General features: G+C 49.3%; 3 protein-coding genes across 12 annotated transcripts in view; 1 reads left to right on the plus strand and 2 right to left on the minus strand.

The window, feature by feature from the left end:
- The window catches only part of LOC140421791 (uncharacterized), an 864,226-nt gene that overhangs the window by 599,932 nt on the left and 250,898 nt on the right, over positions 1–13,396 (minus strand). The window lies entirely within an intron of this gene.
- The window catches only part of LOC140421792 (uncharacterized), a 211,876-nt gene that overhangs the window by 144,164 nt on the left and 54,316 nt on the right, over positions 1–13,396 (plus strand). The window contains exon 1 of one of the 2 annotated variants that reach the window (XM_072506680.1): positions 3,768–4,203. The exons of the other annotated variant lie outside the window; for it this stretch is intronic. The gene's annotated coding sequence lies outside the window, so the exon portion shown is untranslated. Of the gene's footprint in view, positions 1–3,767; positions 4,204–13,396 lie in introns of those variants that run through there. 2 annotated transcript variants of the gene reach the window in all.
- Positions 1,819–13,396, minus strand: part of LOC140421816 (uncharacterized) — a 55,116-nt gene continuing 43,538 nt past the window's right edge. Inside the window, exons 1-2 of one of the 3 annotated variants that reach the window (XM_072506750.1) lie at positions 3,534–3,727; positions 1,819–3,355 (exon numbers count right to left, since the gene is read on the minus strand). In XM_072506750.1, the coding sequence (XP_072362851.1) occupies positions 1,961–3,031 (1,071 nt within the window). In that variant the 5' untranslated portion in view covers positions 3,032–3,355; positions 3,534–3,727 and the 3' untranslated portion in view covers positions 1,819–1,960. Of the gene's footprint in view, positions 3,356–3,524; positions 3,728–13,396 lie in introns of those variants that run through there. The other 2 variants (XM_072506753.1, XM_072506752.1) reach the window with 2 other exon arrangements.

Consider the following 13,396-nt stretch of genomic DNA (forward strand, 5'->3'; position numbering starts at 1 on the left):
AGAGGGAACTCAGTGACTGATCCACAGACACAGCCGGTTCTGTCCGGGAATGGAGACTCTGAAAAGAAATAACCGGCTCATTTGTAAATGTCACCACAATGTGATCTGTGTGACTCTGCCCTGACTCTGTGGACAGATATAGGCCACACTGACAGATGTTCTCACCAGATTGTGGTCAATGGATTTATTTTCTGCTCAGAAGTGAGATGTGTGGTTTGGAACCGGCAGCAGAGAAACAGGAAGTTGTGTTACCTGAGAATGAAACAGCAGGCGTCAGTTTCATGTTATCACCGTGAACAGTCTTCCTGCCTGTGAGGGTGAACTCACTCTGACAGCATCAAGAACCCCCACACAGATTGCTGCCAATGTCAGCAATACATACACCTCCATTCCCATTTTAAACATTAAAATATGAAGTTATTTAATTTTTAAACTTATTCACTGAATTGGAAGATGGACTGAGGATTATCACTGGGAGAAATGAGGGGACATTATAGAAACATAAATTTTCCTCAAAGAGGGTTATTGGTAAATAGGACATGAAAAGTGAGTCAGGGCCAATCAGAGAGCGAGAAAGTGAGAGGTAGAGAGAAAAAGGATTGAGTCTCCATAAATGAGATGTTCACTCAGAAAGCAGAGAGGTTCAGTGTGTTCGGTGCTTCTTCAGAGAGAGATAATGAGAGAAAAGTTTAGTGAATTTAGGCGCTCTGTGAAATAGAAAGGTTAAAGGAGTGAGTGTGTGAGAGAAAGACAGAGAGAGGTGGGAGGTATGTGAAATGAGTGAGTGTGAGAGCGGAGAGAGGTTAAGTGAGAATCTGAGAGAGAAGAGAATGAGAGGTAGGAGAACAGGTTCACATACCCGAGGATCACTGAGAACGATCAGAATAAGGAGACCACCCAGAAAACGGCCAATAGGAATCTTCAGCTGAAAACATCACTCATTCTTAAAGGGACAGTTGGGGTTCTGACACTGTTCAGCTCCCAGTTATGTGATCTGTGATCACAGATTGTGGGAAGCACAGATCAGTGAAACTGGGAATTCTTGGACACAAGCTGCAGCTCCTTCTTTATCTGGGAATTAAACGATTGTCTAATTCTCCCTGCTGTTACCAGGTTCCTGTGATGGCCTCCTGCTGATTTTTAATGCAAAAGTCAACCAATCTATTTTAAGTAGGTTTCAATTCAATGAATTCATTGTGACTGTCACACAAACACATTTAAATGTTTTAGACGATTCCGATGCATTTTCAGCCTGGAAACTGAAACCAGCTTCTTTACATTCAATCAGGAACATCACAGTTTTACACCAATCGCTGATTTGACAGCACAGTGGGCTAAACAGCAAGCGTGTAATGCAGATCAAGGTTAGCAGCGCGGGTTTAATTCCCGTACCGGCCTCCCCGAATAGGCGCTGGAATGCAGCGACTAGGTGCTTTTCACAGGAACTTCATTGAAGCCTACATGTATAAGCAATTATTATTATTACATTTCCAGCATTCACCATTGTTCTTCCCGACTCTGAACACAGTTGTAAAGAAGACTTCTGTTCCATGTCTAGGGGTTCTGAAATTTGGAGGAGAGCGGATGGAACATTTTTCTTACATATCTCAGGATTAACCCACACGGGGACTTTGCTGACAGTGAAGAGTGATGAGAAAGACCAAAGTGTCATTTGTCCCTCTCTGTGTGACCCTGAAGGACTGTGTCCAGGCTGAAGTTCTGTGTCTGCCATATGATCCTCCCCCAGATTGTCCTTTCTCAGCTCCAGACAGGTGATGTTCAACACTCAGGTGGGAAAGACAAAAATCTGCAACAACGTTTCAAACAAAGCTGATTTATTTCACATTTATTCAGTAGATTAAGACAGTCAGAGTGAACATTATTCAGTCCTGGACATGATTAACAGCATCAATAAGGGTATAATCTAAACCTTGTAGTCGCTTGTGAACTCACTGGCGTGTTAGCAGGTGGGATGAGTGAGTAAACCCCTTTCCTCAGACATTGCAGTTGAATGGCTGCTCCCAGTGTGAACTCGATGATGTTTCAGAAGATAAGATAAATGAGAAAATTCCTTCCCACATATGGAGCAAGTGAACGGCCTCTCCCCACTGTGAACTCTCCGGTGTGCCAGCAGGTTGGATGACTGACTGAATCCCTTCCCACACACAGAGCAGGTGAATGGCCTCTCCCCAGTGTGAATTCGCTGGTGATTCAATAGGTTGGATGAACGAGTGAATCCCTTCCCACACACTGAGCAAGTGAACGGCCTCTCCTCACTGTGAACCTGCTGATGTGTCAGAAGGTTGTATGAACGTGTGAATCCCTTCCCACATTCAGAGCAGGTGAATGGTCTATCCCCTGTATGAAGTTGCTGGTGTATCAGAAGGTTGGATGAATTAATGAATCCTTTCCCACAGTCAGAGCAGGTGAATGGCCTCTCCCCAGTGTGAATTCTCTGGTGGGTCAGTAGGGCAGATGGACGGCTGAATCCTTTCCCACACACAGAGCAGGTGAATGGTCTCTCCCCAGTGTGAGCGTATTGGTGTGTTAGTAAATCCTTTTTGTTTTTAAAGCTCTTCTCACAGTCAGGACAGTTAAAAAATTTGTTATCAGAGTGAACAAGTTGATGTGTCTGCAGGTGGGATGACTGAATGAATCCTTTCCCACACAAGGAGCAGGAAAACGGTCTCTCCCCAGTATGAATACGTTGATGTGTCAGCAGATCCTTTTTACATTTAAAACTCTTGTCACAGTCAGGACATGCAAACGGTCTCTTATCAGTGTGAACAAGTTGATGAGTCACAATGTGGGATGACCGAGTGAATCCCTTCCCACAAACAGGGCAGGCGAATGGTCTCTCCTCAGTGTGAACTCGCTGGTGTGTCAGAAGGTTGTATGAATGGGTGAATCCCTTCCCACAAATGGAGCAGAGGAACGGTCTCTCCCCAGTGTGACTGCGACGATGAACTTCCAATTGTGATGGGTAACTGAATCCCTTCCCACAGTCCACACATTTCCACAGTTTCTCCATGGTGAGGGGTCTTTATGTCTCTCCTGGTTGAAGCTTTGTCCACACACAAACATGCGTTTACTTTCTCCCTGCAGTGAATGATGTGATACTTTTTTTGAGGCTGTGTAACTGGTTAAAACTCTCTCCACAGTCAGCGGACTGGAAAACTCTCATTGGGGGTGGGTCTCGGTGCTTTTGCAGTCACACTGTTGAAACAGAACAAACACTTATCCTTCCAAATCCAAAGACTGAAGATATTGAGCTCTTAATGAATTGAGTGACTGTCAGATTTCGATGTGATGTTTGGTTTGAATTTTCTGTCGCCAATCCTCCACTTCCAATATTCTGTACAAGGAGTTTACAAAAGGCATCACTGTCAGTCCAGGATAGAAATTCTGAACAGGCAATTCTAATTTATCTGGAACATTTTTCTCTCTCTTCTTCCCCCAAAGCTGTCAATCCCCGTCCCACACACTGTCCCTCCTCCCTGGGCTGAAATTCAAACCCATCTCACCATCTGCACCATTTCTTTCCTCCACTCCCAGTTTTCTCCCTCCCTCTCCTCTGCCTGGGTTCAGTTCTCCAGCTCCTGTCTGCAGACTGACAATAAACCCAATGGGTCTTATTGGGAGGTTTGGGTTCTCCCCATTGTCCCCGCTCGAGGCGGCTCTCATTCAGCCTCTGGGAGCCGCATTCACTCTCACTGCGGCTGCGCTCAGCCCGGAGCAGCACCGCGCATGCTCCACACAGAGAGGCGACTTCCGGCTCCTGTGACGAATGAAACTGCGCCCGGCATTTCGGGTAGCCTTATCCGCCATTATTTCATTAAGTTCCTCAGGGTGATAAATTGGTTCCGGTACTTTTCATACAGTTCGGTGTTTGTACCGAATGGGGCGGCCGCATCGGTGCTCTTCTCTCTGATCGGCCCCTGTTAACGGCTGTCATCTGTTTAGGGGGCGATATGCCGCAGTGCGCCTGCGCGGCCGCCATCTTGCTCAGATGCAGCAGTGCGCATGCGCGGCCGTCGTTCACCCGGAAGCCGGAAGAGAGAATCTTGTGAATTTCTCTCCTGGACTGTGAGTGAAGTTTCTTTGGAAACTCCTTTAGGAAGAGGAGGATTTACTGACGGGTACTTCAAACCAAACATCACATCATCACCACTCAATTCATCAGGATCTGAATATCATTGGGAGGTAAAATGGTTTGTCTGTTCTGTCTGAGGACAAATATTTCAGATATGAGAGTGACGGGGAAAATGTAAATGACCATTCCGGGTTAAATTTGAGACTACACCGATCACATTGGGGAAGTTAAATAATTTGCTGTTGTACTCTTATGTATGCAGGTACATTTTGAGATTACCACAGTAGCATACTTGGCAGGTAAACTGGGCAAACTGCTGACCTTCTTAGTAGTGAGAGTTACTATCCGGGATTTTGTTAGGTTTGTTGTTCCTGTTGCATTTCATTCAGCTCATCGTGTTTACAAAGTAGGTATTCATAGAACATTACAGCGCAGTACAGGCCCTTCGGCCCTCGATGTTGCGCCGACCTGTGAATCCACTCTAAAGCCCATCTACACTATTCCCTTATCATCCATATGTCTTGATGTGGAGATGCCGGCGTTGGACTGGGGTGAGCACAGTACGAAGTCTTACAACACTAGGTTAAAGTCCAACAGGTTTGTTTCGATGTCACTAGCTTTCGGAGCGCTGCTCCTTCCTCAGGTGAATGAAGAGGTCTGTTCCAGAAACACATATATAGACAAATAGCATCCATATGTCTATCCAATGACCATTTGAATGCCCTTAGAATTGGCGAGTCCACTACTGTTGCAGGCAGGGCATTCCACGCCCTTACTACTCTCTGAGTAAAGAACCTACCTCTGACATCTGTCCTATATCTATCTCCCCTCAATTTAAAGCTATGTCCCCTCATGCGAGACATCACCATCCGAGGAAAAATGCTCCCTCAGTCCACCCTATCCAATCCTCTGATCATCTTGTGTGCCTCAATTAAGTCACCTCTTAACCTTCTTCTCTCTAACGAAAACAGCCTCAAGTCCCTCAGCCTTTCCTCCTAAGATCTTCCCTCCATACCAGGCAACATTCTGGTAAATCTCCTCTGCACCCTTTCCATTGCTTCCACATCCTTCCTATAATGTGGCAACCAGAATTGCACACAATACTCCAAATGCGGCCGCACCAGAGTTTTGTAAAGCTGCAACATGACCTCATGGCTCCGAAACTCAATCCCTCTACCAATAAAAGCTAACACAGCGTACGCCTTCTTAACAACCCTCTCAACCTGGGTGGCAACTTTCAGGGATCTATGTACATGGACACCGAGATCTCTGCTCATCCACACTGCCAAGAATTTTACCATTAGCCCAGTCCTCTGTCTTCCTGTTATTCCTTCCAAAATGAATCACCTCACACTTTTCTGCATTAAACTCCATTTGCCACCCCTCAGCCCAGTGCTGCAGGTTATCTATGTCCCTCTGTAACTTGTAACATCTTTCCGCACGGTCCACAACTCCACTGACTTTAGTGTCATCTGCAAATTTACTCACCCATCCTTCTACCCCCTCCTCCAGGTCATTTATAAAAGTTACAAACAGCAGTGGCCCCAAAACAGATCCTTGTGGTACACCACTAGTAACTGGACTCCAGTCTGAAGAGTTCCCATCAACCCTTTGTCTTCTTCCAGCTAGCCAATTTCTAATCCAAACTGCTGAATCCCATGCCACCGTATTTTCTGCAGTAGCCCCTTATCAAACGCTTTACTGAAATCCATGTACACCACATCAACTGCTTTTCCCTCATCCACCTGTTTGGTCACCTTCTCAAAGAACTCAATAAGGTTTGTGAGGCACGACCTACCCTTCACAAAACCGTGTTGACTATCTCTCATCAAATTATTCCTTTCCAGATGATTATACATCCAATCTCTTATAAACCTGAGATACCCTCCATTATGACTCAGGAGAGGAGTTTGATAATACAAAGTCTTTAATTACCAGAGAACCAGACAGCTGCCGAGAAGTGTGCTCACTGCACGCTGCCTACTGAACGTAACCTTATATACAGCTTCCTGGGGGCAGAGCCGGAGGTGGAGTCCCCCAGGGTTCCAAACCCAGTCTTGAAGGGGCCTACGCATTAAAGGTACATGTGTATACAGATATCATTCATCACATTCACCCCCTGTTTTAAAAAAAAAAGCATAGTTCGTCGGGGGTAAAGTGGAATTACAAGTTCAGTCTTTTGGGTGGTCTGATTGCTCGTGTCGACCTTCTCAGCTCCGGCGGTGGTGCGGCGGATACGGTCGTCCTCGGTGGTGGTATATCCGGGAGCACGGTTGTCTGAGCCTTCGCCCGCGTTGGAGCAAGGGGGGTATCCGCGGTGACTCGGGTGATTGGTGCCGGCGCCGGCTGGGGGAGGGTGGCGCTGTCAGAGTCGACCGCTGGTGCGGGGAGGGGAGCATCGGTGGAAGGGGGGGTGGCGAGCCAGCGGGTGCCAGGTCTCGCAGGAAAACGGTGTCCTGCCTGCCACCGGGGTGCTCGACGTAGGCGTATTTGAGGGTTTGCGTGTAGTAGTTGGACCCTCTCGACCAGTGGATCTGTCTTATGGCCCCTCGTGTGCCTCCGGAGTAGAACTGGTCCTGGAGTCGTCAGCCAACGTGGAAGCGAGACCCCAGAGGTGGACTTCCTGGGGAAGACAAACAAATGGTTGTGAGGGGTCTCGTTCGTGGCCGTACAGAGGAGCGACCTAATGGAGTGTAGGGCATCGGGTAGGACCTCCTGCCAGCGGGCGATTGGGAGACTTCTTGACCATAGGGCTAGAAGAACAGCCTTCCAAACTGTCACGTTCTCCCTCTCCACCTGCCCGTTTCCCCGCGGGTTATAGCTGGTCGTTCTGCTCGAGGCGATGCCCTTGTTGAGCAGATATCGACGCAGCTCATCGCTCATGAACGATGTACCCCTGTCGATGTGGATACAAGCGGGGAAACCAAACAGCGTGAAGATGCTGTGCAGTGCCTTGATTACGGAGGCCGAGGTCATATCGGGGCGGGGGACAGTGAAGGGGAAGCGGGAGAATTTATCGATGACAGTGAGGAAATAACTGTTGCGGTTGGTGGAAGGGAAGGGCCCTTTGAAGTCCACGCTTAGTCGCTCAAAGGGCCCAGAGGCCTTTACTTGGTGAGCCTTGTCTGGTCGATAAAAGTGCGGTTTGCACTCCGCACAGATCTGGCAAGCCATGGTCATGGCCTTGACCTCCTCGGTGGAGTAAGGTAGGTTGCGGGACTTGATGAAATGGGCAAGCCGGGTGACCCCCGGGTGGCAGAGGTCATCGTGGAAGGCCCGCAGACAGTCATTCTGCGCGTTTGCACATGTGCGGCGGGACAGGGCATCTGGGGACTCGTTGAGCTTTCCCGGATGATATGTAATATCGTACCTCAGAATTGTATCGTTCTTTATTTTGCCCCGTTATGCGTTATCGAACATAAAGGCGACCTACCGTTGGTCGGTGATGAGGGCGAACCTCCTACCGGCTCGGTAGTGCCTCCAGTGCCGCACGGCCTCCACTATGGCTTGTGCCTCCTTCCCGACTGCAGAGTGTCGAATTTCCGAGGCGGTGAGCGTTCGGGAGAAGAACATTACTGGTCTGCCCGCCTGGTTGAGGGTAGCAGCCAGGGCGACGTCTGATGCGTCGCTTTCTACCTGGAAGGGAATGGTTTCGTCCACTGCGTGCATGGCGGCCTTGATGATATTGGCCTTGATCCGACTGAAGGCTGACTGAGCCTCAGCCGTCAGGGGAAAAACCGTGGTCTTAATGAGTGGACGGGCTTTGTCCGCATATCTGGGGACCTACTGGGCATAATAGGAAAAGAGCCCCAGGCACCGTTTGAGTGCCTTGAGACTACGGGGGAGGGAAAGTTCCTTAAGGGGGCGCATGCGGCCGGGGTCTGGCCCTAGGACCCCATTTTCCACGACGTAGCCGAGGGTGGTTAGCCAGGTTGTGTGGAACCCGCATTTCTCTTTATTGTATGTCAGATTGAGGGCCCGGGCGGTCTGGAGGAACTTCCTCAGGTTTTCGTCATGGTCCTGCTGATCATGGCCACAGATGGTGATGTTGTCCAAGTTCGAGTATGTAGCCTGTAAACTGTACTGGTGCACCATTTGATCCATTGCCCTTAGTAAAACAGAGACTCCGTTTGTGACACTGAGGAAGTGGAAGAGCCGACCGGCTGCTTCGAAGGCCGTACAGGGGCGGTCCTCTGGGCGGATAGGGAGTTGATGATAGGCCAATTTTAGGTCGACTGTGGAGAATACTCGATACTGGGCGATTTGGTTCACCATTTCTGCAATGCGGGGAAGTGGGTACGCATCGACTTGCGTCAAGCTGTTTATGGTCTGGTTGTAGTCCACCACCATACATTGTTTTTCCCCGGAGCAGACTACCAATACTTGTGCCCTCCAAGGGCTGTTGCAAGCCTCTATGACCCCTTCTTTTAGTAGCCGCTGAACCTCTGACTTGATAAAAGTCATGTCTTGGGAACTGTACCTGTCCTGGTGGCGACGGGCTTACAGTCGGGGGGTGAGGTTCGCGAAGAGGGGGGGAGGTGCAACTGTGAATGTTGCCAGGCTACATACCGTGAGCGCGGGCAGGGGTCCGCCGAACTTCAGGGTCAGGCTTCGGTGGCTGCACTGAAAGTCCAGACCAAGCAGCAGGGGGGCGCAGAGGTGAGGGAGGGCATAAAGTTTCAAACGGGCGTATTTGGCGCCTTGGATAGCGAGGTTCGCGAAACAGTACTCCGTGATCTGGACCGAATGAGACCCAGATGCGAGGGCGATAGTTTGGGAGGCGGGTTAGGTGCGCAGGGAGCAGCATCTTACCATGTCTGGATGGATAAAACTCTCCCTGCTCCCGGAGTCAAAAAGTCAGGGGGTGACGCGGCCGTTGATTTGAACCTGCATCGTTGAGTTTCGCAGGTGCTTTGGCCGAGATTGATCGAGCGTGATTGCTCCTAGTTGCGGGCAGTCAGAGTCCTCGGTTGAATCGGACTTGCAAAATGGCCGCCGCCGTCGGTCGCACGTTTTGAGTTTTGAAGATGGCCGCCGCCAAGATGGCCACCCCCCATGACTCGCACGAGTTCTACGACGCGTCAGATGTAGGCGTGTTTAGCCGCCGCGCGGCCGCGTTGCGGGGCCTGTGGTCCCGGGAGTTCGATTTCTGGGTCCGATGAGACTTTTGTTTCTGGCCTTTGGGCCCAGCCAGGCAGACCTTCGCGAAGTGCCCCTTCTTTCCGCATTCGCCGCAGATAGCGGAGCGGGCCGGGCAATGTTGGCGTGAGTGCTGGCCTTGCCCACAGAAATGGCATTGGGGGCGGGTCGCGGCGCAGGCCTGAAGCGTGGCCGAGCCTGGAGGGGTTCGCAAGTTCCGCGGAGTACGTGCGGAGATTTTGGCGGGCCGCTTCCAGGGAAGAGGCGAGCGTTACCGTGCCTTGGAGTTCCTTCGCTCCGTCTTCTAGGAGCCACTGCCGGATGTACGTGGATCGGATACCGGACATGAAAGCATCACGAATATGGAAGTTCACGTGGACTTCTGCCGTCACCTCTTTATGGTCGCAGTTCCTGACGAGCGCGGTGAGTCTCTCCAAGTATTCATCTAGCGTTTCCCCAGAGCGCTGGCAGCAGGGCGAGAGCAAATGTCTGCCGTTTCGTACGTCGTAGCTTTCTCGATCACGGAGGATAGTCGGTGGCCCACCCGGGTATGTAGTAAGCTCAGCTTGCGAGGTCCGTCAACTTCAGTCTCTGAGGAATTCAGACAGGCCTCAAAGCACCGGAGCCAGTATTAAAAAATTTCAGTGGCTTCCGGCGACCGAGCGTCCAAATTGAGCTTCTCTGGCTTTAGACCGCTGTCCATCTTGATGTAATCTGGTAATTAAATTGAGATACCCTCAATTACGACTCAGGAGAGGAGTTTGATAATACAAAGGCTTTAATTACCAGAAAACCAGACAGCTGCCGAGAAGTGTGCTCACTGCACGCTGCCTACTGAACGTAACCTTATACACAGCTTCCTGGGGCCGGAGGCGGAGTCCCCCAGGGTTCCAAACCCGGTCTTAAAGGGGCCTACGCATTAAAGGTACATGTGTATACAGATATCATTCATCACAAAACCTTTCCAAGACTTTGCCCACAACAGAGGTAAGGCTCACTGGTCTATAGTTACCGGGGTTGTCTCTACTCCCCTTCTTGAACAAGGGGACAACATTTGCTATCCACGAGTCTTCTGGCACTATTCCTGCAGACAAAGATGACTTGAAGATCAAAGCCAAAGGCTCATCAATCTCCTCCCTAGCTCCCCAGAGAATCCTAGGATAAATCCCATCCGGCCCAGGGGACGTATCTATTTTCACACTTTCCAGAATTGCTAACACCTCCTCCTTATGAACCTCAAGCCTTTCTAGTCTAGTAGCTTGAATCTCAGTATTCTCCTCAATAACATTGTCTTTTTCCTGTGTGAATACTGCCGAAAATTATTCATTTAGCACCTCTCCTATCTCCTCGGACCCCACGCACAACTTCCCACTACTGTCCTTGACTGGCCCTACTCTTATCCTATTCATTCTTTTATTCCTGACATATCTATAGAAAGCTTTAGGGTTATCCTTGATCCTACCTACCAAAGACTTCTCATGTCCCCCCCTGGCTCTTCTTAGCTCTCTCTTTAAGTCCTTCCTAGCTAACTTGTAACTCTCGAGCGCCCTAACTGAACCTTCATGTCTCATCTTTACATAAGCCTCCTTCTTCCTCTTGACAAGTGTTTTGACTGCTTTAGTAAACCACGGTTCCCTCACTTGACCACTTCCTCCCTGCCTGACAGGTACATACTTATCAAGGACACGCAGTAGCTGTTCCTTGAACAAGCTCCACATTTCCATTGTGCCCATCCCCTGCAGTTTTCCTCTCCATCCGATGCATCCTAAGTCTTGCCTCATCACATCATAATTGCCTTTCTCCCAGATATAACTCTTGCCCTGCGGTATATACCTATCCCTTTCTATCACAAAAGTAAACGTAATCGAATTGTGGTCACTATCACCAAAGTGCTCACCTACCTCCAAATCTAACACCTGTCCTGGTTCATTACCCAGTACCAAATCCAATATGGCCTCGCCTCTCGTTGGCCTATCTACATACTGTGTCAGGAAACCCTCTTGCACACATTGGACAAAACCGGACCCATCGAAAGTACTCGAACTATAGCGTTTCTAGTCAATATTTGGAAAGTTAAAGTCCTCCATAACAACTACCCTGTTGCTTTCGCTCCTATCCAGAATCATCTTTGCAATCCTTTCCTCTACATCTCTGGAACTTTTCGGAGGCCTATAGAAAACCCCTAACAGGGTGACCTCTCCTTTCCTGTTTCTAACCTCAGCCCATACTACCTCAGTAGACGAGTCCTTATCAAACGTCCTTTCTGCCACCGTAATACTGTCCTTGACAAACAATGCCACCCCTCCCCCTCTTTTACCACCTTCCCTGAGCTTACTGAAATATCTAAACCCCGGCACCTGCAACAACCATTCCTGTTCCTGCTCTATCCATGTCTCCGAAATGGCAACAACATCGAAGTCCCAGGTACCAACCCATGCCGCAAGTTCACCCACCTTATTCCGGATGCTCCTGGCATTGAAGGAGACACACTTTAAACCACCTTCCTGCCTGCTGGTACACTCCTGCAACTTTGAAACCTTACTCATGACCTCACTACTCTCAACCGCCTGTATACTGGAGCTACAATTCAGGTTCCCAATCCCCTGTTGAACTAGTTTAAACCCTCCCGAAGAGCATTAGCAAATTTCCCCCCCCCCAGATAGTGATAACCCTCTGGTCCAGGTGTAGACCATCCCGTTTGTGGAGGTCCCACCGACCCCAGAATGAGCCCCAATTATCCAGAAATCTGAAACCCTCCCTCCTGCACCATCCCTGTAGCCACGTGTTCAACTCCTCTCTCTCCCTATTCCTCGTCTCGCTAGCACGTGGCACGGGTAACAACCCAGAGATAATAACTCGGTTTGTCCTAGATCTAAGTTTCCACCCTAGCTCCCTGAATTTCTGCCTTAAATCCCTATCCCTTTTCCTACATCTGTCGTTGGTACCTATGTGGGCCACAACTTGGGGCTGCTCCCCCTTAAGGATCCCGAAAACACGATCTGAGACATCAAGGACCCTGGCACCTGGGAGGCAACACACCAATCACGAGTTTCTCTCGTTCCCACAGAAACTCCTATCTATCCCCCTAACTATGGAGTCTCCAATGACTAATGCTCTACTCCTCTCCCCCCTTCCCTTCTGAGCAACAGGGACAGACTCTGTGCCAGAGACCTCTACCCCATGGCTTACCCCTGGTAAGTCCCCCCACCAACAGTATCCAAAGCGGTATACTTGTTACTGCGGGGAATGACCACAGGGGATCCCTGTACTGACTGCTTCCTCCCAGCCCCTCTCACCGTCACCCATCTATCTTTATTCTTTGGAGTAACTCCATCCCTGAAGCTTCTATCTATAACCACCTCTGCCTCCCAAATAATCCGAAGTTCATTCAGCTCCACTTCCCTAACGCGGTTCCTGAGGAGCTGAGATGGGTGCACTTCCCACAGATGAAATCAGCACGGACTCTGACGGCGTCCCTCACCTCAAACATTCTGTAGGAAGAACATTGCACAACCTTCCCTGCCATCCCCTCTAGATAAAAAAAGAAAAAGAAAGAGCTTACCTGTTATTCATTCTACCCCTTAGGTTAAAGGAGGTGGAAGGGTAGGGGACACTACTACAAGTGTAGTGTCTAGGGTTTAGAAACTGCCCAACTTAAATACAGGTAAAAATAAAACACTTAACCAGCACCCACTGCGCCCCACACAAAAACAGCAATCAGCTGTTATGGGCCTGTGCAAACAATTTAAATCTTTACTACTTACCCAGCAGTCACTCTGTCCTCACTCCGACTGGATTCAGCTGGAAACTCCCTACAGTAAGTTTTTTTAAATGTTTTACTTCCCTTCTCAGGAAGCACTCACTCAGTGAAGGTCTACTGCCCTCTGCTGGATGCTTGCCTTCACTTGAACAGCTATGGTCTCTTGCACAGGTACACCTTCAAGTTACGGTGACCACAATGCACGTATGCAAATTTCACCCGCAACAACCAATCAGCAGCTCCGCTCAACTGCCCTCTGCAGATTGTGGTCTGTAGCTTTTTAAGTTACATCAATTCAAATGTCTATCTGAATACTTTTTAAATGTAATGAGGGTTTCTGCCATCATTTCAGGCAGCATGTCACAGATCCTCACCACCCTCTAAACCTCCTAGTCCTTCCCTAA

This window comes from Scyliorhinus torazame, chromosome 5 (genome assembly GCF_047496885.1).
Source record: "Scyliorhinus torazame isolate Kashiwa2021f chromosome 5, sScyTor2.1, whole genome shotgun sequence".
NCBI lineage: Eukaryota > Metazoa > Chordata > Chondrichthyes > Carcharhiniformes > Scyliorhinidae > Scyliorhinus > Scyliorhinus torazame.